This window comes from Carcharodon carcharias, chromosome 14, assembly GCF_017639515.1.
Source record: "Carcharodon carcharias isolate sCarCar2 chromosome 14, sCarCar2.pri, whole genome shotgun sequence".
NCBI classification, from domain to species: domain Eukaryota; kingdom Metazoa; phylum Chordata; class Chondrichthyes; order Lamniformes; family Lamnidae; genus Carcharodon; species Carcharodon carcharias.
The window spans coordinates 130,337,480-130,361,123 of record NC_054480.1 but is presented as its reverse complement, the minus strand read 5'-3'; the positions used below and the strand labels follow the sequence as shown (position 1 = coordinate 130,361,123).

The following is a 23,644-nucleotide window of genomic DNA, read 5'->3' as shown; positions in this document are numbered from 1 at the left end:
TTACAAAGATGAATCCAAAGCGTATTTCATGCATTGGAAACTAAAGTAAACATAAACTTAATTAGATCACACTTATATTTTTAACCACGTATGTTAGGTTTTTTTGAAGAACTATGACTGTGAGTTTATCGTGTGAACTTTGTGCTTAATAAGGGAGTGTTGGTGCTGAAAGATAGAACTTTTTTAAATTTTTGGTACACTTATGTCAGCATCAAACACTTTCTTGTCAGGCAGAGCCTGATTTAAGATTTTAGGATCAAGCTTCTTCTGCTCTGCCCCAACGATGTGTGATAGCTCTGACCACAACAAAGTTCTAACCCCCGCACTCCACCCACCCAACCGGACAGGTCTATGCTGATCTCGGCCTTGGCCAGCCAGGAGATTGTGGGTGCAAGACCCATTGGAGTCAGCCTAGATATTGTGCTCAAGGGACTCCACTCCTGAGGGCGAGCTGCACAGTCAGAAGCGCTGTCTGTCGGATCAGACATTAAACATCTGCTGTCTAGGGTGGACACAGAAGATCCCAAGTGTTATTTCAAAGAAGAACCTGGGAGTTCTCCCTGGTGTCCTGGTGACCAATATTTATCCCTGAATCAACATCACTAAAAACAGATTATCTGGTCATTATCACATTGCTGTGCTCAAATTGTCAGCTGCATTTCCTACATTACAACAGTGACTGCACTTCAAAAGTATTTTATTGACTGTAAAGTGCTTTGGATGTCCTGAGGTCATGAAAGGTGCAAGTCTTTGATCTTGGCTTGGTTGGAGTTGGGATGCTGCTATTGGGTGCAGTGTTGTTCTGCTTAGAGAGCGGGTCGGAATGAAGTTGGTGAGATCTGGTTACGGGGGGAGCGTTGTTGGGTGGTGTGGGGTTCTTGGGTGGGGACTCCTGTTGGGCTAATGAAGAAAGTAAGTGACTTCAGCTTGTTTTGGAGTTTTATTATCTCTTTTTCCCCTGTTATTCCATTACTGCCATTGTGCCACAAATATCAACAAATAGAAATTTTCCCTCTATTTCAAAAAATTGTTGCTCTGTTTCTACTGGATGGTGTATCTGTTGAACTTGTTTTGTGTGCCTCTCTTCATAACGATTTCTGAAGGATAGAATAAAAGACAGATGTGTCTGCTGAGCCATGACCGTGTAATCCTTGAGTAAACAAATTAAAAATGTAACAAATACGTAGACAAATTTGCTCTGTGGAGCCTGTCACAGCCCTGTGAGCTGTTGATGAGATCACTTATCAATTGGCATCTGTGCCTTACTTTGACGCACATGGATCTGTCTGGATCACTTGAACACATCTGTGACATAAGCATGTTAATCATCGCTGTCCTGGTTTCTCATTGACTTAATAAACAGTATTTGCTTTACATTTGAACTCCAGTGACTTGTTCGGCAGGCAAATGCTGCAGCTATTCATTTAAAGCAAGACGCCAGACTTGGCCACGCGATAAGTGACTAGTTAATCTGATTTTCTTTAATTGAGTTGGCTGAAGCAGGAATGTTGGACAGGATACTGGAGAAATCCCTGTTCCTCTCCAACTTTGATACGAACATACGAAATCAATAGGCAGGAAAAGACCAACAGGCCCATTCATCCTTCTCCACATTCATGATGGCCAGAGCATCATGACTTAAATTTTTTCACATTAAATTGCAAGTGTTGCCTTCAGTTTTCCAGAAGTGACATCTGCCCAAAATGCTTGAGGGGATTAGTGGCCTTCTCCTGTGCCTATGCATTCTTGAGGTTGCATTTTTATTTTGTCAGTTACTGAGGAATTTCTCTGATATGATTTTCTGGCTCTATCCACATTTCCCTCTGCCCTTTAATATTGTTGGGGCTTTTACAGGGAACTAGTTTCAACATGTGTTAAGTGGAAATCAAGCACAGGCTTTGAAAGCAGAGAGATTTTCTGCAGTTGACAGGTTAGAATCTGTGGCACATGGGAGAAAGAGCTCAGGAAACTTCAAATCCGGTCGATGTAACTTCTTAAAAATGTGATCTAATCCCCACCTGACTTCCCTCAGCCCCCCATCCAAACTCTGATTGATGTAAATACTCTTCAACTTTAGTGATTGAGACAGTTTCTAGACTCGGCTGAGGTGGGGGAGGGTGATGGGGAGCTGTGTGCTCCTCCTTAAGCGAGGCGTTGTCCCACTGTTTGCATTTGGCGTTCTGTGCTGCATCACTCCCGAGTTAGTTTAGTTAATACAGTTCATTAGTAACATCTCCTGGTTATGATGAAAGGTCACTGACATGAAGCATTCTCTCTCCATACATGCTGAGTGTTTCCTGCATTTTCAGTTTGTCTTTACAATTTCCAGCATCTGCTGAGCTTTAGTTCTAGTTAATTAGAAGAACCTGTTGCTATAGCGATGAGGGATAATTGTCAGTGGAACTGATAACACTCCGTGAGGCGGCTTGGCGCATTTACTATATTAAAGGTGTTCTATTAATGCAAGTTCTTTGAGGGAAATGCAAAGAGTGATGGCAGTGGCGGCAAAGACTGAGTTTGGAGAAATAAAATTCCGAGGATAATTTACAAGGATAGAGTGGGGGAATGGGACTGACTGGTTTACCCTACAGAGAGCCAGCATGGACTGAATGGGCTGAGTGGCCTCCTTCTGTGCCATTATGACTCAGTGACTCCAACTGCGATGAAACCCACATCGGTGAGCGCAGTAATTCGCTACTTCATTATGGGCTAGAGGGTTCAATTGATTGCATGTTTTGGAAACAGGAATGTTCAATAATTTTCAACCCCTTGGTCCAGCTGCCGATCATGGATTGGACATTTACCTTTGAATTTACGTGGATTGCCAGTGAATTTTTATAGTATCATTCATGTCCTTGGGCATCCCAAAACACATCAGTGGCAATAAATTATTTTTCGTAGTGTTTGTTTTGTTGCAGCCGTTTGCACACAGCAATGTCCTGCCGACGGCAGCGAAATATTCATCTGGTTTTAGTGGTGATCATTCGAGGGATAAATGTTGATCGGGACATTCTTTTTTTATGTGTCCATGGGATGTGGGTGTTGGTGGCTCGGCCATCATCTATTGCCCATGAACGAATAAAAAATGCCCTGGAGAACTGAGTGGCTTACTGGGCCATTTCAGAGGGCTTTTAAGAGTCAACCACATTGCTGTGGGTCTGGAGTCACTTATAGGCCAGACCGGGTAAGGACGGAAGATTTCCTTCCCTAAAGGGCATTACAACAATCGTTTCATGGCCATCATTAGATTTTTTTTTAATTGAATCCAAATTCCGCCATGGTGGGATTCAAACTCGGATCCCCAAAGCGTTTCCTTGGGTCTTTGGATTAATTGTTCAGTGACAATACCACTACGCCACCGCCTCCCCACATAACGTCATTGTTTTTACGGCTACTGAACAAGTAGTTGGAGCCATGGGGCTTAACCTTTCACTTGAAGGTGGCGCTTCTTACTGTGCAGCATTCCCTCAGCACTGCATTGAAGCATCAGCCTAGATTACGTGCTCAAATCTCTGGAATGAGATCTTCAGAGAAAGGCGCAGCTGCTACATCCGGGTCAAACTGACACACTTCCATATAGTAGGTGCTAGGGTAGCAACAGCATGCATTTATATAAAAGCTCTAACAAAGTAAATATCCCAAGGTGCTTTGGTGAGGCAAAATGATACCAGAGTTTTAGGGGGGTAATGGAGAGACTAAAAACACCGGCACAAAGATGGGTTTTGAGAAAACTTTTAAAGGTGGAGTGGGTTAACAGAGAAGCTTGTGTGTGTGGTGTCAAGACAGTGGGTGGCACTCATGCCTCTGAGTCACAAAGTTGTGAGTTCAAGTCCAGAGGTTGAGCACAAAAATCAAGGCCGACAGTCCCACAGTACTGAGGAAATGCTGCACTGCAGGAGATGCTGTCTTTCAGATGCGATGCTAAACAGAGACCTAGTTTGTCTGTCTGTCCTCTCATGCGGAAGTAAAATGTTCCTTGGCACTATTTTGACTAAGAGCAGGGGAGTTGTCCATGGTATCCTGGCCAATACTTATCCCTCCCTCAACATCACAAATCCGATTATCTGGTCGTTATCACATTGAGGTTTGTGGGAGCTTGCCGTGAACAAATTAGCTGCCATGTTTCTTACATTATAACGGTGACTGCACTTTAAAAGTTGTTTGGCATGAGCTTTGAGACGTCCCATAGCTGTGAAAAGTGTTGTACAAATGCAAATCTTTGTCTTTCTTTTTAATTGTGTCACCGTGGTGGATCATGCAAGCCAAGTCATTTTGGAGTGTTTGTAATTCTGAAGTTCATGCCTTTGTTATCTCCTTGTCATGACTATGCCAGTACTTTCTTGACCAGTCTTGCAGCTTTGGTCAACTTGATCTCATCCAATACTTGTCACCTGTATCCTAAATTGCACTAAGTCCCATTCATTCATCGCTCCTTGGGATGGCTGACTTAAAACGGTCCTGGTCGGGCAGTGCCTGCATATTTAACTTCTGAGCCTTATTTTGAAACCCCTTCATGACCTAGTCCCTTTCTATTTCTGTAACCTCCCTACAACCCTCTGAGATCTCTGCAGTCCTCCAATTCTGATCGGTGATGCTTCCCCAATTTTAATCACTCCCTCCATTGGTGACTGTGTTTTCAGCTGCCCTGAGCCCCAAGCTCTGGGATTCTCTCCCTAAACCTCTCCTTTGCTCTACCCCTCTCTCCTCCTTTATGCCGCTCTTAGAAGCCTATCTCTGGCTGAGCTTTTGGACATCTACCCTAATATCCCCTCATGTGGCTCGGTGTCAAATTTTATTTGGTAATTGTTCTTGTGACGCACCTTGGGACATTTTAACATTGTAAGGGTGCTGTATTAATGCAAGTTGTTCGTGTCAAATGTTTATATTTTAAAAAATATTTTTATTAGAATAGCTCCTTTTGTATTCTTCTCTGGATCTTCTTGATTCTCTCCCTGTGCCTAGAGATGCATGAGGCAGGCAAAGCACATGCTTACACCTGTTTCTGTAGCTAGTCTTTCCTGGAGCAGGCCACTAGACTGTTGTCAGAACCTACAGTTTGAGGGGTGCCACTCTGCAGCAAGCATGGCTGACCAGCAGACTCTCCCGTTCTTATTGCCTGCCATCAGGCATACTGGAAGGATTTGCAGGTTGATGATCAACCTGTTTGGCCACATTATGAACTCACCTTCCTTGGCCATCAAGCCCTGCAATGGGACTTGAACCTGGAGCTTCTAGCTCAGAGCTAGGGACATTGCCCACTGCGCCGCAAGGCCACCTCCTTTTGTATTACACTGTCAGCAATTATCCTTTCAATTATGGTTAGCACTGCAGGTGCAGAAGCAAGCCAAGGGTGTACCCACACTATGTGGACTGTAGCGGTTCCAGAAGGCAGCTCACCACCACCTTCTCAAGGGCAACTAAGGATGGGCAATAAATGCTGGCCTAGCCAGCGAAGCCCACATCCCATGAATGAATAAAAAAAAAGTGCATTTGGCTTGCTCTGTTGTCTGTTGGCTATGGCACCTTTTTGCCATCTTAATTCCAATTCCCTTTATCTCCATCAAAGTTTCTATAGAAACATTTCCTGAAAGTTCTTGGAAGGGTTTGAACTTTTACAGAGTTGATGTAAATTGTTGAAAAGTTTTTTTTCCAGTGTATTAACTAATGACCCTACGCGGTGAATTATTTCACGATGCCATAATAAACATTAACCTTCTCCTTTCTTCTTTTCCTCCTTAGTTTGTCAAAGCATAGATATTCGAAACAACATTACGCACTTGCAACAGCTGAGGAACTGCACCGTCATTGAGGGAAACCTGCAGATTCTGTTGCTGTTTGGTACCAAACCCGAGGATTTCCGTGGCCTGAGCTTCCCGGAGCTCACAATGATCACGGATTACCTGCTTCTCTTCCGTGTCTACGGCCTGGAGAGCTTGAAAGACCTCTTCCCAAACTTGACTGTAATCCGTGGGACGCGGCTCTTCTTCAACTATGCTCTGGTCATCTTTGAGATGCTGCACTTCAAAGAGATCGGCCTGTACAACCTGGTGAATATCACCCGGGGCGCAGTGAGGATCGAGAAGAACCCAGAGCTCTGCTACCTGTCCACGCTTGACTGGTCGAAAATTCTGGACTCAGTGGAGGACAATTACATCAAGTCCAACAAGGACGATCGAGAGTGCAGCGATGTCTGCCCAGGCACCCTGAAAGGAAAAAGCAGCTGTTCCCAGACTGTGTTCAACGATCAGTTTAACCACCGATGCTGGACAAGCGAACACTGCCAAAGAGGTAGGATTGTACGATGAATTAATGAGTGGCTCAAAGGGTGTTTAAAAGAGTTTGCTTGCCTTTCTCCCCTCTTCTCCTGAAGGTGCTGTGGTTACAGAATTCCAGATAGAACCTTCAATATTTTCACCGCCATGTGAACAGGTACATTATTTGACAACAGCCTCATTTTCCTTGACTAAACGCACAGGTTTCTATGCTTAATTTCATGTATTGAAGTGTCCGGCACTAAGGTCGACACACTTTTGTCGGATAACGCCATCAAGGGCTCTGGGTCAAAGGTGGGTCAATGGAGGGGGGTGGGGGTTGAGGTGCAAGTCAGCCGGGATCTAGTTCAGCACTCAAATCCTGGAGACTGTGAAAAGGGCGGATTCTGAACCACTGTGTGTTAGTGGCTGTAAGCATGTCTGAGCCCAGCAGCCATGTTTGGGGGGTGGGGGAGAAAAACAAGGCAAGCTGTTCAACTACAGAAGGCATCACAGCCGACTGCAGTGCTCTTCTCTCTCAAGCGGGCAGTGATGAGGAGCAGGATTCCTGAATGATTGTGTTTGTTTGTTCCCTGTCTCCCAAGGAATTGAGCTGTTGGAAGCGATGAGGCTAATATATCATGATTGACAACAGTTTGTTTAAGTTTGCTCTTATTGAAACCGGCCCTTCCACTGGGCTGACAAAGGTAACAGCTGCTACCCACTCGTTGCTTTGCCGCACTGTGTCTGGGAAACTAGAGATGGGTCCGGTGGAGTTCCCCTAGCTTGTCTTCATTCAGAATAGCAGCTGGGATTAAGGAGGAGGAGTGCTACATGGCTTTGAAAATATACTGTACTTTGTTTTAACAATATTTTGGTATGCTGTTAGTGGTGTAATTGAAATATTAGAGGTCTCTGCCGTTACCAGCGACAAATTCAGATGTGACCCTGCCTCTTCTGATTATATTTGATTTATTGCGTGCAGAATCATAAATTTATGACACAGAACCAGGCCATTTGGCCCATCGTGTCTGTGCTGGTCCACAGAGAGCTGAGCAGCCTAATCCCACCTTTCTGCCCTCGGTCTGTAGCCCTGCAGATCATGGCTCTTCAAGTATTCATCCAAGTACTTTTTAAATGTGGTGAGGTTTTCTGACCCCCTCACTCATTTTTTCAGGTTTCCTACTTTCACACCCTTTGGGTGAAAATGTGTTTTCTCATCTCCCATCCAATCCACCTCTTCTCTAATCCATCTACCAAGTACTTTAATTCTATGTCCCCTGGTGTTTGACCCCTCTGCTGAGGTAAATAGGTTACCTCTATAACTCTATCTAGGCCCGTCATAACTTAATGCACCTTAATTAAGTCACCCCACAACCTCTTCTGTTCCAAGGAAAACATCCCCAGTGTACCCAGTCTTTCCTCATGGTTAAAATTTTCATGTTCTGGCAGCATCCTTATAAATCCCCTCTGCAACCTCTCCAGTGCAGTCACATCTTTCCCGCAATGTGGTGACTAGAACTGTACGCAGTACTCAAGCTGTGGTTTAACCAGTGTTGTGTGCAGCTCCCTATGTTCTATGTCTTGGCTAATAAAGGCAGGCCCTCCCTATACTTTAATCACCTGCCACTGGTTTGAGGATCTCTGTGTTACCTCACACTTCTCTGGATTGAATTCCAATTTCCACTTTTCTGCCCACCTGACCAGAAAATTAGCTGAATGGAACACTTCAAATAGGTGTGACTGACGCTGTATGTCCTTTGTAGGTGTCAGTTTTGCTCTACCCCTCTACTTAGTGTCCAAGATTATATTACCAGCTGTGGCTCAATGGTAGCGCTCTAGCCCCTCTGAGTCAGAAGGTCGTGGGTTCAAGTCCCACTGTAAAGACTTGAGCACAAAATCTAGACAGATGCTCCAGTGCTGTATTGAGGGAGTGCTGAGTCTAAGGTGGCGTCTTTCGGATGAGACCTTAAACTGAGGTCCCATCTGTCCTCTCAGGTTGACTTAAAAGACCCCATGGCACTATTTTGAAGAAGAGAAGGGGATTTCTCCCATGTCTCCCACTCAATATTTCTCTCATCCAGTGCACAAGAACAGATGATCTGGTTATTATCTTCTTGTTGTTTGCCGTACGCAAATTACAACAGTGATTGCTTTCAAAAAGTAGTGTGGAACGCCCTTGAGGCCATGAATCATGGCATGGTTGTAGTACAGAGCGAGGCCATTTGTCCCATCATTATCTGTGCTGGCTCTCTGAAGGAGCGATTCACCTAGTGCCACTCCCCCTGAAACTTGGCATGTAAACGCAAGTCTTCTCTTTATTGTAACTGTTTGAAAATGTAATGACCTGAATACCTGTGTCAGAATGCAGAAGTGTTACAAAATAGTACACACCAGTGTGTGTTGGTTTAAGCGAAATAAATCTGACTGCATCGTCAGTGACTGGAGATGGGCTGTGATATGAGGGGCCCATTTTGCACAAATGATCTGTTGAATTGCTCTGTTTTTAAATCTGATTTTTTTGAAACCTGTATGTAAAGATTTGTTTTTTACGCTGCGGGTTTCAGTGGAACATGCTTCATGCACCCGTGCTTGAATCATGTGTGTGCCGTGCAGGCGTCTGTTGTGGTTTGGTTTTCATTTACATCCTCATAACCTTTGCTAAACTCGAAATGAGCATTTGCATCCCCATGTGTTTTACGCGTCAGAGGGAATGCACAAACCTCCAAACAGTCCACATACACAACCCTACACTACCAGCTGCCCCAAGTAAGGCAGAGTCTACAGATCATGCGCTGGACTTATCAGCCATTTCGGGAACCCGTCGAACTGGAGTGGAAGCAAGTCATGTACGCTCCTGAGGGACTGCCGAAGAAGAGAAGAGAAGTTTTGAATTGGCAGCATAGGGATTTCAAATGGAAATGGGAGAATTTGAAAGAGATACAGAATATCGCTTTGCTTGACAGAGAGAAGTTATGTATTTCTTCCTTCCCTTTTAGAATGTTCACAAGCCAATAAATTACTTGTGAAGTGTAGTTACAGTTTGGTAGGAAATTGTGGCAAGTGACAGAGCAAGATCGCAAAAAAAAACTGAGGTAAATGACCAATTAATCTGTGTTTTTTGGCAAAATGAGAGATTAATGTTGGCTGGCAATGAGAGAACGCTCCTGCTTTTTAAATAGTGCCATATGATCTTTAACGTTCACTGAACAAGATATAAGGGGGTTGTTCATGATAATTATTCAGTGCTTAGCCCCATTTGCAGCTCCTCAGATAATGAAATCGTTCATGCTCGCGTGTAGCAAGACCTTGGCTGATAACTGGCAAGTATCATTCATACTTGGCAATGACTGCTGACTGCAAGAGGGAGCATAACCAGCTCCCGATGATATTTGGTGTTGTTCCAATGGCTACCTTTAACATCCTGAGGCTACTAATTACCAGAAACTGGAGGAGGAGGCCCATCCTCAATGATGGAGGAGGCCAGCACATCAGTGCAAAAGATAAGGCCGAAGCATTTGCACCAATCTTCAGACAGAAGTGCCGAGTGGATGATCCATCTCTGCCTCCTCTGGAGGCTCCCAGCTCACAGATGCCAGTCTTCGGCCAGTTCGATTCACTCCACGTGATTTCAAGAAATGGCTGACGGCACTGGATACTTATAGGCCCTGACTATATTCCGACAATTGTATTGAAGACTTGTGCTTCAGAACTTGCCGTGCCCCTAGCCAAACTGTTCCAGTACAGCTACAACACTGGTATCCACCCAATGTGGAAAATTGCCCAGGCATGTCCTGTACACAAAAAGCAGGACAAATCCAACCCAGCCAATTACCGCCCCGTCAGTCTACTCTCGCTCATCAATAAAGTGATGGAAGGGGTCATCAACAGTGCTATCAAGCAGCACTTGCTTAGCAATAACCTGCTCACTGGCGCTCGGTTTGGGTCCCGCCAGGGTCACTCAGTTTCTGACCTCATTACAGCCTTGGTTCAAATATGGACAAAAAAGCTAAACACCCGAGGTGAGATGAGAGTGACTGCCCTTGACACCAAGGCCGCATTTGACCAGGTGTGGCATCAAGGAGTCCTAGCAAAACTGGAGTTGGTGGGAATCGGGGAAAACTCTCCGCTGGTTGGAATCATACCTAGCACAAAGGAAGATTGTTGTCGTTGTTGGAGGTCAAACACCTCAGTTCCAGGACATCACTGCAGTAGTTCCTCAGGGTCGTGCCCTAGACCCAACCACCTTCCATCAGTCAGGTCAGAAGTGGGGATGTTCTCTGATGGTTGCACAATGTTCTGCACCATTCGTGACTCCTCAGAAACTGAAGCAGTCCATGTCCAAATGCAGCAAGACCTTGACAATATCCAGGCTTGGGCTGACAAGTGGCAAGTGGCATTCGTGCCACACAAGTGCCAGGCAATGACCATTTCCAATAAGAGAGAATCTAACCATCACCCTTGTCATTCAATGGCATTACCATCACTGATTTCCCCACTATCAACATCTTGGGGGTTACCATTGACGTGAAACTGAACTGGACTAGACATATAAATATTGTGGCTACAGGAGCAGGTCAGAGGCTAGGAATCCTGCGGCGAGTAACTCACCTCCTGTCTCCCCAAAGTCTGTGCACCATCTACAAGGCACAAGTCAGGAGTGAGATGGAATACTCTCCACTTGCCTGGATAAGTGCAGCTCCAACAACACTCAAGAAGCTTGACACCACCCAGGACAAAGCAGCCCGCTTCATTAGCACCACATCCACAAACATTCACTCCCTCCACCGCCGGCGCACAGTGGCAGCAGTATGTACCATCTACAAAATGCACTGCAGAAACTCAGCAAGCTCCTTAGACAGCACCTTCCAAACCCATGATCATTACCATCTAGAAGGCCAAGGTTCAGCAGACACATTAGAACACCACCACCTGGAAGTTCCCCTCCAAACCACTCACCATCCTGACTTGGAAATATATCCGTTCCTTCACTGTTGTTGGGTGAAAATCCTGGAACTCCCTCCCTAACAACACTGTGGGTGTATTTAAGCCACAGGGACTACAGCGGTTCAAGAAGGCAGCTCACCACTGCCTTCTCAAGGGCAATTAGGGATGGGCAATAATTGTTGGTTTAGCCAGTGACACCCACATCCTGTAAATTAATAACCAAAAACTCAACTGAACCAGCCACTTAAATGCTGTGGCTACGAGAGCAGATTAGAGACTGGGTTTTCTGTGGCGACTGCCACACCTCCTGACTCCCCAAAGCTTGTCCGACCACTTACCAAGACTCACCAAGGTTCCTTCAACAGCACCTTCCACACCCGTGACCTCTACCACCTAGAAGGACAAGGGCAGCAGATGCATGGGAACACCATCACCTGCAAGTTCCCCTCCAAGCCACACACCATTCTGACTTGGAACTGTGTCACAGTTCCTCTGGAACTTCCTCCCTAACAGCACTGTGGGTGTACCTACATCACATGGACTGCAGCGGTTCAAGAAGGTGGCTCAGCACCATCTTCTCAAAGGGCGGTTAGGGATGGGCAACAAATGCTGGCCTTGTCAGCTACACCTACATCCTGTGAAAGAATTTAATAAAAGGCACAAGTCAGGAGTGTGATGGAATACTCTGCACTTGCCTGGATAGGTGCAGCGCTAACAACACTCAAGAAGCTGTGCGCCATCCAGGACAAAAAAGGCTGATTAAACATTCTCCTATCTCTCTATCACCAGGACACTGGCTGCAGTATGCTGCAGCAACTTTCCAAGGCTTCTTCAGTAGCACCTTCCAAACCCACAACCTGTATCACCTAAAGATAAAAGGGCAGCAGGTGCATGAGAAAGCCACCACCTGCAAGTTCCTCTCCTACTCGCACACCACTTGGACATGCATCATTATTCCTTTGCCATTGTTGAGTCAACATTCTGGCGGAGCTTGCCATCTAACAGCACTGTTACACACAAACTGTAGTGGTTCAAGAAAGCCCACTGCTATTTTTACAGGGCACCTAGGGCAGGGCAATAAATTGCCGCCTTGCAAGCAGCGCAACCTGAAAATGTTTGTTCGTTTATAAATTTCTAAAGTCTCAACTGAAAGACCGCATCTCTGACCATGCAGCATTTCCTTGGCTGACACTTTCAGTGCTGTACTTGGTTACGTGCTCGAGTCCTGCAAGGGGGCTTGGACCCCATGACCCTTGGACGCGAGAGCGCTACCAAGAGGGGCTGATGGTTTGCTGTAGTAGTTTTGTGGAACCACTGTTGATGTGTGCGCAACAACAATGTCGGCTTGGCTTTGCTGTGAAGTTGTTTCCCTGGCAACGCGAATGAGACAGCGCGACTCTTGATCCGTGACGTGATCAGAGTCCAGATCACAGCAGCATCAGTCCCCTGCACACCGAGGTAGCTGTCCCATGCCAGCTAGTCTGAGTGTTTAGTGAACTGCAGCTGCAGCACAGTGTCAAGCCTGGTTTACAAGCCCGTCATTCGCCCTCCTTGGCACTTGTAAAATTTAGCAGAGTTATTTCTTAAAAATGCATATTCAGAAAAGCAATCACACTCTGTGCCTGTTCTGGTGTTTTTAAACAAAAAAGGCATCTCCAGGGAGCAGAGCGCTTGAGAAGGTGGGTGGTGGGGGTGGGGGGGAGATTGGGTTGTTGGGGCTGTCGGGGGAGGTGCAGGGATCCTGCAGATAGTTTTGTAAATGTCACTGGTGGTTTACTTCCATTGCTGTGCAGGCACCCGCAAAATATTTTTCTAAGGCGCTTGATGTAATGTTTGAGGGAGTGGAGAACTGGAATCTGCTTCCCCTTGAATAACCTGTGGCACTTGCAGTGTTATTTGTTTAGGGGGGTGGGTGTGGGTAGCTTCTCACCCTCCTCCCTTGTGCGCACTCCCCCCACACCCACCACTGGTAGCATCCTATTGCGCAAGGCTCTAGCTGCAATATGAACTGTTGTTCCATCATCAGCCCACATGATTTCTAGCATGTTTTTCAGTCAGTCAGGTTTATGTAACCATGTAATAATGTGTTCAACTGATGGGCTAGTTTTTTTTTTGAAGCCACGTATATAGCTTGTTGAATAGCATATAATGAATAGAACATGGAGGAGGGGAAAGCGGCCCCACAACAAAGGAAATTAAAGGCAGATTATCCATGTGCTGTCAATTAAAGCCGTGTTGCTTTATTTACTATCGATAGCATTGAACTAGTAAGTTCTTTTGATAATACTACAGTAATAGTTATGTTTCAGAATTTTTTTTGTTCTTCTCTGGGTGGAGATCAAGCATGAACAAAAAAAAAACCTGCATTTCTTTTTTTGTTGTTGGAAATAACTGAAATTCCTAAAATGCTTAAGAGAATTGGGTCCCCCTTGAAACTGTGGTTTTGGGACTAGAGTTAGCCCGCAGTGTTTCGTCGCAATCTAAAAGTCTGCTGCAATTCCACAGGATCGGGCTGTAGCACAAAAGAACCGTGCGCCGTGAAACAGCGTGCGCAGGGCTCCAGCCCGACTTTGATCGGCTTATTGTATCTAGACAGGAGCTGTTCCATTCTCAAATGCTTTGTTTTTTTTGAGGTGGGGGGTGAGGGAGGCTTGGGTGGGAAGAAGGTCCGCTGAAAGACCAGGAGGATCACAGGCACACTTAAAACCTGACAACACCACATCGGCATAGTGCTCTACGCAGTGCCGGAGGGAGCAGACCCCCCTTGTGCTGTTGCGTGTGCGAGAGAGAGAGAGAGATCAGGGCTTGGGTCCAGAGATATATTGTTTTACCTTGCAGGGGTGCAAGAGTGACCATATGACCACACCGTTAATCATTTAACACTCCACTGATGCAGTACATAGGAGCAGGAGTAGGCCTTTATCCTGATCTGCTGAACAGGTGGAATGTGGAATATCTCTTATCTCAGTTGAAGTAAAGTGCTCCAAGTGTTGAACACAAAATGCAATTCATCAAATAAAAGACATCATAAATAATTCATTTCATGGGGACTATTGATCCAGGTTTTGGTTAACGGAGATTACTTCTTCCAGAAAATAATTAACAATCTTGCGTCACTGAATGTTCAGCTGTCCAAGGGTTTTTTGTCACAAGATGTGCGGCATCTTGGTCGCAAAAGAAAACCTTTCCTCCTAATGCAAAACTGCGGCACTTTCACTGCACAGAATCAAAACAGGAGCCATGCCAGACTTGAACTGGGGAGTTGGCTGTTAGCAATTTTAAGCTGGTATTAAGGCATCTTGCAGCAGCACTATTAACTGGTGAACTCCAGGAGTTAGACAGTTAACTGTTCAGAGCTGATGCTTCAACTGTTTTTACTCCACTCTAACCATTTTGTGGAGGTAGCTGACCATCGAATTGAGGATGCAATGTGATTCGTCCATACGTTGCTATCCATTTGCTGCTCACATACCGGTATATTTATCATATGCCGTAAATCTTCCTTGGTTGCAAACTTCTCAGTTTTCAATCGGATGGAAGATATTAGAGAAAGAAAATGCTTGCAATTCTGTAATGTCTCTCAGCAATTCAAAACGCTTCACATGCAGTGATTTACTTAGAAGTTCAGCGGTCGCTCTAGTGTAGGCGGATATGGCAACCATCTTGTGCGCAGCCCCATGCTGCAAGCAGCAACGAGACAAATTACAGTCTGTTTCTAGTGGCGTTGGCTGAGGGAAGAATGTGTGGCCAGAGCTCCTGGAAATCCCTCTCGCTGCTATTTTTTAAAATGCCAGTGGGATCATCAGCATTCACCTGAATCAACTGGAATTGACAGATGGGGCCTTGGAGAATAGTCTCTTGACTGAAGGACGGCACGCGAGGCAGTGAAGATATACTTCAGTGTTGTACTGTGTTACTTGGTGTTTTGCACTTTATGTGCTCTTTGAGCCTAAGTGGGTACTCATTTTACAGAATGAGCAGTTTACTATGCTGTGTGTGTAATGCGTTATTTATTGCTTGTTTGTAATGGAGGCTAGTGCTGATGACTGTGTTAGCTGGCCAACTTTTATGATTGGTTTCCATAAGTCAGAGCACCAACAGTTTTTTTTTTCTCCTCATTGTTGCGCTGATGGCTGTTCCTGGGGTGACTCCAGACTCCCTGGGTGTCGATTTTAGAAGGAAAAGCTTTCTGGTCACACACTGTGAAACAAAGAATAATATTACAGTAGTTAAACTCTTACCAAGTTCGAGTAGCATTGTATACTGAAATATTAGCCGTATGTGAGTTAAAATATGCAGTTGATTTTATGTTACAACGGAGCTGTGGCCTTATCAAGAACCAGGGGGTGAATGGCAACTCATTTATAATTCATAGCTTTAAAGCCAGTTCTCCATGAGAGAGAGAAATGTGTGTGCTTGCTAGGTAGAGTTCACTTACTGGATAGTAATATTGTAAATTTTATAAGAATGCGCTCATTATTTCTGGGTTAAAATCCAGGAACATTCTGCCCGTGACTTGCCTGTTGCTTTGTACATTTGCATTTTTCTGCATTTCCAACACGACCCTCAGAACAAATTGCCACACTCTTATCTATTCTTGGCTTGCTTTTCTTAATGATTCAGAAGCGTTATGCAGTAAAGTTCTGACCATTCTGTCTTGCTTTAAGTTACCCTGTACTGATGGCGAGTGAATGTTCCTCCTCCCTGTCTCTAACATGGTTTATTTAAGTTTTGAGACAGCTTATTATCAATGCAGTAATTTAAAAATAAGGTTTTGAGATTCAGCAAGGAGAACTTCAGGAAGTTAATATAATTGAGGGATGGCTTGTTCACTGAGGTGATTTGAATGTTAAATGTTCAGTTCAAAAATCACAAGTTCACAGTTGCAGGTTATTTCAATTTGGCCGCCTGATGTTTTTTATTCTTTCACGGGATGTCTATGTCGCTGGCTAGGCCAGCAATTTGTTGTGCATCCCTAATTGCTCTTGAGAAAGTGGTGGTGAGTTGCTGCTTTGAACTGTTGCGTCCATGTGGTGTAGGTACACCCACAGTGCTGTTAGGGAGGGAGTTCCAGGATTTTGCCCTAGCGGCAGTGAAAGAACAGCGATATGTTTCCAAGTCAGGGTGGTGAGTGACTTGGAGGGGAACTCGCAGGTGGTGGTGTCTGCTGCCCTTTCTCTTGGTGATAGAGATCATGGGTTTGAAAGGTGCTGTTGAAGGAGTCTTGGTGAGTTACTGCAGTGCATCTTGTAGATGGTACACATGTGACACATGCGCTGGTTGTGGAGGGAGTGAATGTTGAAGGTGGTGGATGTGATGCCAATCAAGCGAGCTGCTTTGTCCTGGACGGCATCGAGCTTCTTGAGTGTTGGAGCTGTACTCATCCAGGCAGCTGGAGAGTATTCCATCACACACCTGACATGTGCCTTGTGGATAGTGCACAGGCTTTGGGGAGCCGGGAGGTGAGTTACTCACTGCAGAATTCCAGCCTCTGACCTGCTCTTGTAGCCACAGTATTTATATGGCTAGTCCAGTTCAATTTCTGGTTAATGGTAACTCCCAGGATGTTGATAGTGGGTGATTCAGTGATGGTAATGCCATTGAATGACAAGGGGAGATGGTTAAATTCTCTCTTGGTTGGTGTGAATGTCAGTTGCCACTTATCAGCCAAAGTCTGAATGTTGTTCAGGCCTTGCTGCATTTGGACGTGGACTGCTTCAGTATCTGAGGAGTCATGAATGGTGCTGAACATTGTGCAATCATCAGTGAACATCCCCACTTCTGACCTTAGGATGGAAGGAAGGTCATTGATGAAGCAGCTAAAGATGGTTGGGCCTAGGGCACTCCCCTGAGGAACTCCTGCAGTGATGTCCTGGGATTGAGATGATTGAATTGTAACAACAACAACCATCTTCCTTTGCACTAGGTATGACTCCAACCAGCAGAAAGTTTTCCCCCTGATTCCCATTGACTCCAATTTTGCTAGGGCTCCTTGATGTCACACTGGATCAAATGCTACTTTGATGTTGAGGGCAGTCACTCTCACCTCACCCCTGGAGTTCAGCTGTTTTGTCCATGTTTGAACCAGGGCTGTATTGAGGTCAGGAGCTGAGTGGCCCTTGTGGAACCCAAACTGTGGGTCAGTGAGCAGTCTATTACTGAGTAGATAGCTCAGTAAGCTCTGTCGAAAACTCCTTCCATCACTTTGCAGATTGATTGAGAGCAGACTGATGGGGTGGTAATTGGCTGGGTTGGATTTGTCCTGGAGATGTTATATTCCCCTCTGACATGGGCACTCCTCCTGGTTAAGCTTTGGTGCTTTCACGGCCATGGCAATTTTTGCTTCCGTTTAGTGATCACAGATTCCTTTTTCCACTTGGTGCTGGGATTTGACTGTTGTCGCTGCTGTCTGCTTTGGATGGAAATCTGCTGTGCAGATGTGTGCGAGGCTGTATTCTTGCACTAGTTTCCTTAACAGGTGCTTTTTAAACTGCACAATTGTCGGACAGCACTTTTGTACATTGAGGGTACCTTTGGTTTTCCAGATATCTTGTTGTTGATACCAAACAGTTGCAATGATGGACAAAGTGTGTCTGTCATCTGGTGCACTCTTCCTTAGTGTTAAAGGGCCTTTAAATGGAGCGTTGTGTGGAATTTAAAGAAATTACCTGGTCATCTCATCCTCTATATTACATCCCATTGAAGTACAGTGGCTGTTGCATAAGCAAAGATGTTGGCCGTTTTGTTTGCAGCATCATACCGGATATTAATTACTCCATCTGCCTGAGGGCGGTAATGGTGCATGTAAAATCATAGAGTGGTTGCAGCACCGAAGGAGGCCATTATGCCCATCATGTTTGTGCCCCCTCTCTGCAAGAGCAACGCACCTAGTCCCAAACCCATGCCTTTTCTATGTAGCCCTGCAAATTTATTCTCTTCAGTTGATTGTCCCATTCCCTTTGAAAACCATGATTGAATCTGCCTCTATCACACTCTGAGGCAGAGCATTCGTGAGTGGCTGACACAATAACCGATCAATCTGTTTTTGGTAACAATAATTGAGAGAATAACCCTAACTCTAATTCCCCAACCCCCCTCCCCACCCATTGCTTCTCTTCGAACATCGTTATGGGATCTTCAATTCCCTTTGGAAGAAGGAAATTGCCATTAGCATCGTGCTCATCCGGATGCTATTGTTTTAACAGCCTAAATCATAGTCTCAAACCTTGGGAGTGAGGATTGGACCATAATCTCCTGACTCCTAGTTCAGTAATTCTCAAGACTCTTTTCATTGAAGGACCCCTTTTCAAATGGTTTCATAGTTACTGAATCCTCTATTTAAACTCTAATACTAAATAACACTCATAATTTGAAAGTGATGCGTTTAAGAAAGTGGGTGTTTACTGCCAGATATCAGTGAACTGGGTGTGTCTGCTTCTGGCTGCAGAACCTGTCTATCCTTGTCAGGAGCACGGAGGGAACTGGACTGGGGGGAGGGGGGGGGGTGTGAGGAGGGGAAGCAGACTGCAGGCAATACACTGAAGGTTGCTGAGGCGGGCGGGCGGGGGGGGGGGGGGGGGGGGGGGGGGGTGGTGGAAGAACCGGAAGATGGAGGGAAGCAGAGCATGCGTGTGATTGCCTCTCGCTTGTTTATCCTTGAACATGGCTCCCTGGGGCGGTTGTGAGGCTGGCCTTGCTGTGGACCCTTTGAAAGGTCTCTGCGGACCCCAGTTTGAGAACCATTGTCACAGTCAAAAGTACCCCAAAAATACAACGGAGCGAGGAAGGTAACAGCAAAGTAGATTATGACCATTGTGGTTAACATCTATTTGTATGAGATAAGCACATATGAGAGTTAACATCAGCCCAAAAATCTTGACTGTTTTAAAAGAAATTGAAAGGTGACACTCATCAGACAGAAAATTCTTGTCAGTTAATTGGTGCTTAATTTTCTTGAATTAGTTCATTTTTTTTAAAGTTTGTGATTTTTGGTTCCAGTCACTCAAATCACTTGATGAATAACTAAAATTAAATCTGTGCTGACTCTCCTCCTTTAAGTACAGCCATTGAGTCAGTTCAGGCCAGTTAATTAAATCTGGTTGTGGTGAACCACAGTGTCTAAATAGCATGTCGGATTACATTAAAACAAGCACAGCGATTCAAATTTCAATCTAGAAACAGTGTTCAAGTGCAGTTCCCGCACAATGCAAGAATACAATCATTCTTCAGAGAGTTTTACTTGTTATACTTTGTTTTGGGATGGGTTGCAGAAGTTAGCTTCAGCGACAGTGATGACGTGTGTATTTCCCCCAATTAAAAGGAGCTTACTTTTTTAAAAAAAAATAAAGTACGAGCCCTGATAAGTTTATTGCAGCGCTTTAAAATGTAAATCTCAGCCTAGCTGAGGTATTGCATGTATAAGGGCTGCATTATTCAATTTCATCCAACTCCCATTGCCAGAGGTTGTGGTGGAGGCAGGTTCAGCTGAAGCATTCAGAGGGATTTAGACCGTTATCTGCAAAGGAAAGAATGTGCAGGGTTACAGGGAGAAGGTGGGGCGATGGCAGGGGGTGAATTGCTCATTTGGAGTGCAGTTGCAGACGCAGTGGGCTGCATGACCTCCTGTGCTGCACTGTTTCTCTGATTTCTCTAGGCTGGGAGTTCATAAACTTTGTTGATGTTTTGCTGGTGTCTGTTACAGAATTCAAGGAGAGTTTAGGCATTTTTCCAGTGTCTGTGTTTTGTGAAAAATATAATTTAAACAAAAAACTCAAAATGTTTGTTCATTCAGAACCTCTACAATTTAAAGGACTCTTCTCTAGCCACAATGCCACTCAACTGGGAGGAGCTGCCTTCCTTCCAGAGATGTTCCGTTGGTATTGAGTTGTTTCAGCTATGGCTTCATGGCTAACACTGTCTCCCCTGAAACAGAGAGCACGGGTTTGAGTTCCATTTCAGAGAGCCAAGCACATAATCAGGTAGTGCTGTGCTGTCAGAGGTGTCGCCTGTTGTGTGAGGTGTTAAACCGAGGCCCTACCTACTCGCTCAGATGAATATAAAACGCACTCCGGCCACTGTTTCGAAGAAGAGCAGGGGAGCCCCCCCTCGGTGTGTTGGCCAATATTTATGCCTCAACCAACATCACTCTTTTTAAAAGAAATGTTATCACAGCGAAGTTTTTGGGGTCTTACTGTGTGGAAGGTGCTGTCCTATTTCCTACATGGTGCCATTGGTACCATGGTAAAGTGCCTTTGGAATGTCTGGAGGTTGAGTAAGGTGCTATATAAATGCAAGTTTGTTTTTTTTTGATTGGGACCCGCTTAATCCTGAGGATACGTGATGCTGGTAATATCCGGGGAGGCTGTATGATTCGTTGTTGCTCATAATTTCTATGCAGTGGTTCTCAGCCCTGCTTGAGCAAAATGAAACAATGATTTGGTGAGAGTGAGCCCACCATCTGCACAGATATTGTTGGCAATTTGATACCATCTGGCATGGATTGTGGCAACAGAAGAAGCCAAGCTTTATCTGATAAGGCTGCCATTGTTGTGCGTGCTGGGGATTTATGCAACAACCATCTTTTAACCCAGTATTAAATTCCTCGTGAGCAACATAGCCGACAGCACTGAGCAGTGCTGAGACAGTGGCTGAATACCTATTGCTGAACAATTGAATTATTTTGAAGGTTCTGGCTTTCCCTGCGTTGGTGCTACATGGCCCAGTGGGAGCGGTCGCTGAGTTCAACGTTGGCACGTTCTTATCTCAGGCGAGTGTTGTGAGGTTCGTTCTCTGCAACTGCCAGCGATGACATTCATGGTTTGCAAGGAAAGGCTTGTGCTTGTGCGCTTTGTGACATTGGTGTGTTTCCAGCTGAAGTTGACGATGGATGATTTAACTGCCTCTATACCCCCACAGCGGTGTTCCCTCTAAGTTGCATGAGTTATGTGGCTGCACAGCAATCGGGAATGTGTCGCGCAGTGAACCAACAGCCCTTGCACAAGCAATGTTGCCTTTAAAGTGCGTGCATGTGCGCCACACAGTGCAATAGGCCAGCCGTCCACAACAAGTGGAAGTTGGAGGAAACCTTGCCCCACACCCCACCTCCCAACCTATTGAATTATTTCCTGTTCCCTTACTAAAGACATTGAAAGATAAGGAGTTTCTGGAAAAAAGTGAATTATGAGTGGGAGATTATAGGAATTATTGTGATTTCAGCACATTGAGGATGTAAGTTGGAAGAAGACAGTTGTTTGGATTTTAGGAGGAATGAGAGGAAATTTGGAGCCATGGCCATTAGACTGTGATGGTGAGATAGAAAGACCGAGTGGTTGGGGAGGATGAGAATCATTCTGTATAGCAATTGAATGTTTATTTGTATTCAGGTGGTGGATATTAATTGGGAACTTGCTTAAATGTAGGAGCAGGCTTAAAGAGGGGTTGTTGATTGTGGGTCTCTGTCAGTAGAAGTTTGTAAGTGTAATTCTCATCTTTGTTTTCAAATCCCACCATGGCTTCGCTTCTCCTTATCTCTGTAATCTCCTCCAGCCTCTCAACTCTCTGAGATATCTGATTTAATTACCTGACTCATTTAATTCTGGGCCTCTTGATTATCCCTAATTTTATTTGCTGCACCATCAGTGGCCATAGGCTTGGCCTAAATAGCCAAGTGGTTATGGTACTGGGTTTGTAACCCCAAGATCAAGAGTTCAAATCTCACAATGGCAAACTATGAAACAATGTAACTTCATCTGAAACAGATGGAAACAGGTTTACTCAAAAGAGTATCAGTGGCCATACAGCTGACCTGAATTAGGGGCTGTGCCTGATTTATCCCAATTTTGTTGATTTGGTTTTCATTTAAAAGATTATCAGTGGCCATGCCTTCAGTTGCCTGGACACTAAGCTCTGGAATTTTCCCCCTACATCTCTCGACCTCTTTACCTCACTTTCCTCCTTTCAGACACTCCTTAAAACCCCCCTCTTTGACCAAGCTTTTGATCATGTACCCTAATATCTCCTTATGTGGCTTGGTGTCATATTTTGTTTTATAGGTGTTGCTGTCTGTTAGTTTTATGTGCACTTTATATGAAGCTTGAGTAAAGCAGTACACTTCTTGCCAAAGCAGATGTGGAAATCTTTATCCACAGGCTCTTTGTTGAAGTAGAAATTGTAAGAGGCGGAATAAAAATTTTAACTGGTTCCACCTGCATGGTCTTAATGGGCCAAATGGCCTCCTTCTGTGAAGTTATGACTCTACATTGACCTTGTCAGTTAACTATGATGGTGAATAGCTGATAACTTTTCAAGTAGAAAAAGGGTATTCCTTGATCAGATTTAGCTTATAAGTTATATCAAACAGACAATCTATTCTGTGTGCTTTTCAAAAACTACTTTTAAGGCTTTTTCGACTGCACCTTCGAAACCTGGGCTCTCCTCCATCTAGAAGGACAAGGGCAGAAGGCGCATGGGCACATCGCCACCTAGTTCCCCTCTAAATTATGCCCCGTCCTGACTCGGAAATATATTGCCGTCCCCTCATCATCATTGGGTCAAAATTCTGGAGCCACATCCCTAATACCACTGTGGGAGCATCTTCACCACATGGACTGCCATTGGTTCAATTAGGTGGCTTGCTACTGCTTTCTCAAGGGCAATTAGGGATGGACAATAAATAAAAGCAAAATACTGAGGATGTTGAAGATCTGAAATAAAAACAGAAATTGCATGAAAAACTCAGCAGGTCTGGCAGCATCTGTGGAGAGAGAAACAGAGTTAACACTTCAAATCCAATGTGACTTTTCTTCGGAATGAAATGTTGACCTTGCCAGCAATGCACACATCCCAGGAAATAATACAAGATACAATTCTAAAGAGGTTGCAGGAGTAGAGGGACCTGAGGCTATATGTGCACAAATCATTGAAGGTGGCAGGGCAGGTTGAGGAAGCGGTTCATAAAGCATATGAGATTTTGGGGTTTATGAATAGGGCAGAGTGTGCAAAAAGCAAGGTCGTTGCATAAAATACTGGTTCTGGTTCAGCCTCAGCGGCAGTATTGCTCCCAATTTTGGGCATCTCACTTCAGGAAGGATGTGAAATCATTAGAGAGGGTGCAGAAAGGATTCAAGGACATGGTTCTAGGGTTGAGGAACTTTGGTGACATGGAGAGTTTGAGAAGCTGGGGCTGTTCTCCTTAGAGAAGAGGAGGTTTAAGAAGGAGATTTGAAAGGTTTTCAAAATCATGGGTAGAGTACGTAGGGAGAAACTGTTCTTGTTGGTCGACGTGTCAAGAATCAGAGGACATTGATTTAAGGTGGATGCCAAAAGAACGACGTGAGGAAAATCTTTTTACGCAGCCAAAGGTTAGAATCTTGATTGCACTGCCTGAGAATGCTTTTTTTATTTGTTTATGGAATGTGGGTGTCACTGGCAAGGCCAGCATTTATTGC

The 23,644-nt window shown here is 44.9% G+C and overlaps 1 protein-coding gene across 5 annotated transcripts in view; it reads left to right on the top strand.

Annotated features, from left to right (window-relative positions):
* LOC121286826 (insulin receptor-like) overlaps nt 1–23,644 on the top strand; it is a 228,439-nt gene that overhangs the window by 31,989 nt on the left and 172,806 nt on the right. For all 5 annotated transcript variants that reach the window (XM_041203888.1, XM_041203886.1, XM_041203889.1 and 2 more), the window contains one exon: nt 5,740–6,288. In XM_041203888.1, coding sequence (XP_041059822.1) covers nt 5,740–6,288 — 549 coding nt within the window. The remainder of the gene's footprint in view (nt 1–5,739; nt 6,289–23,644) is intronic.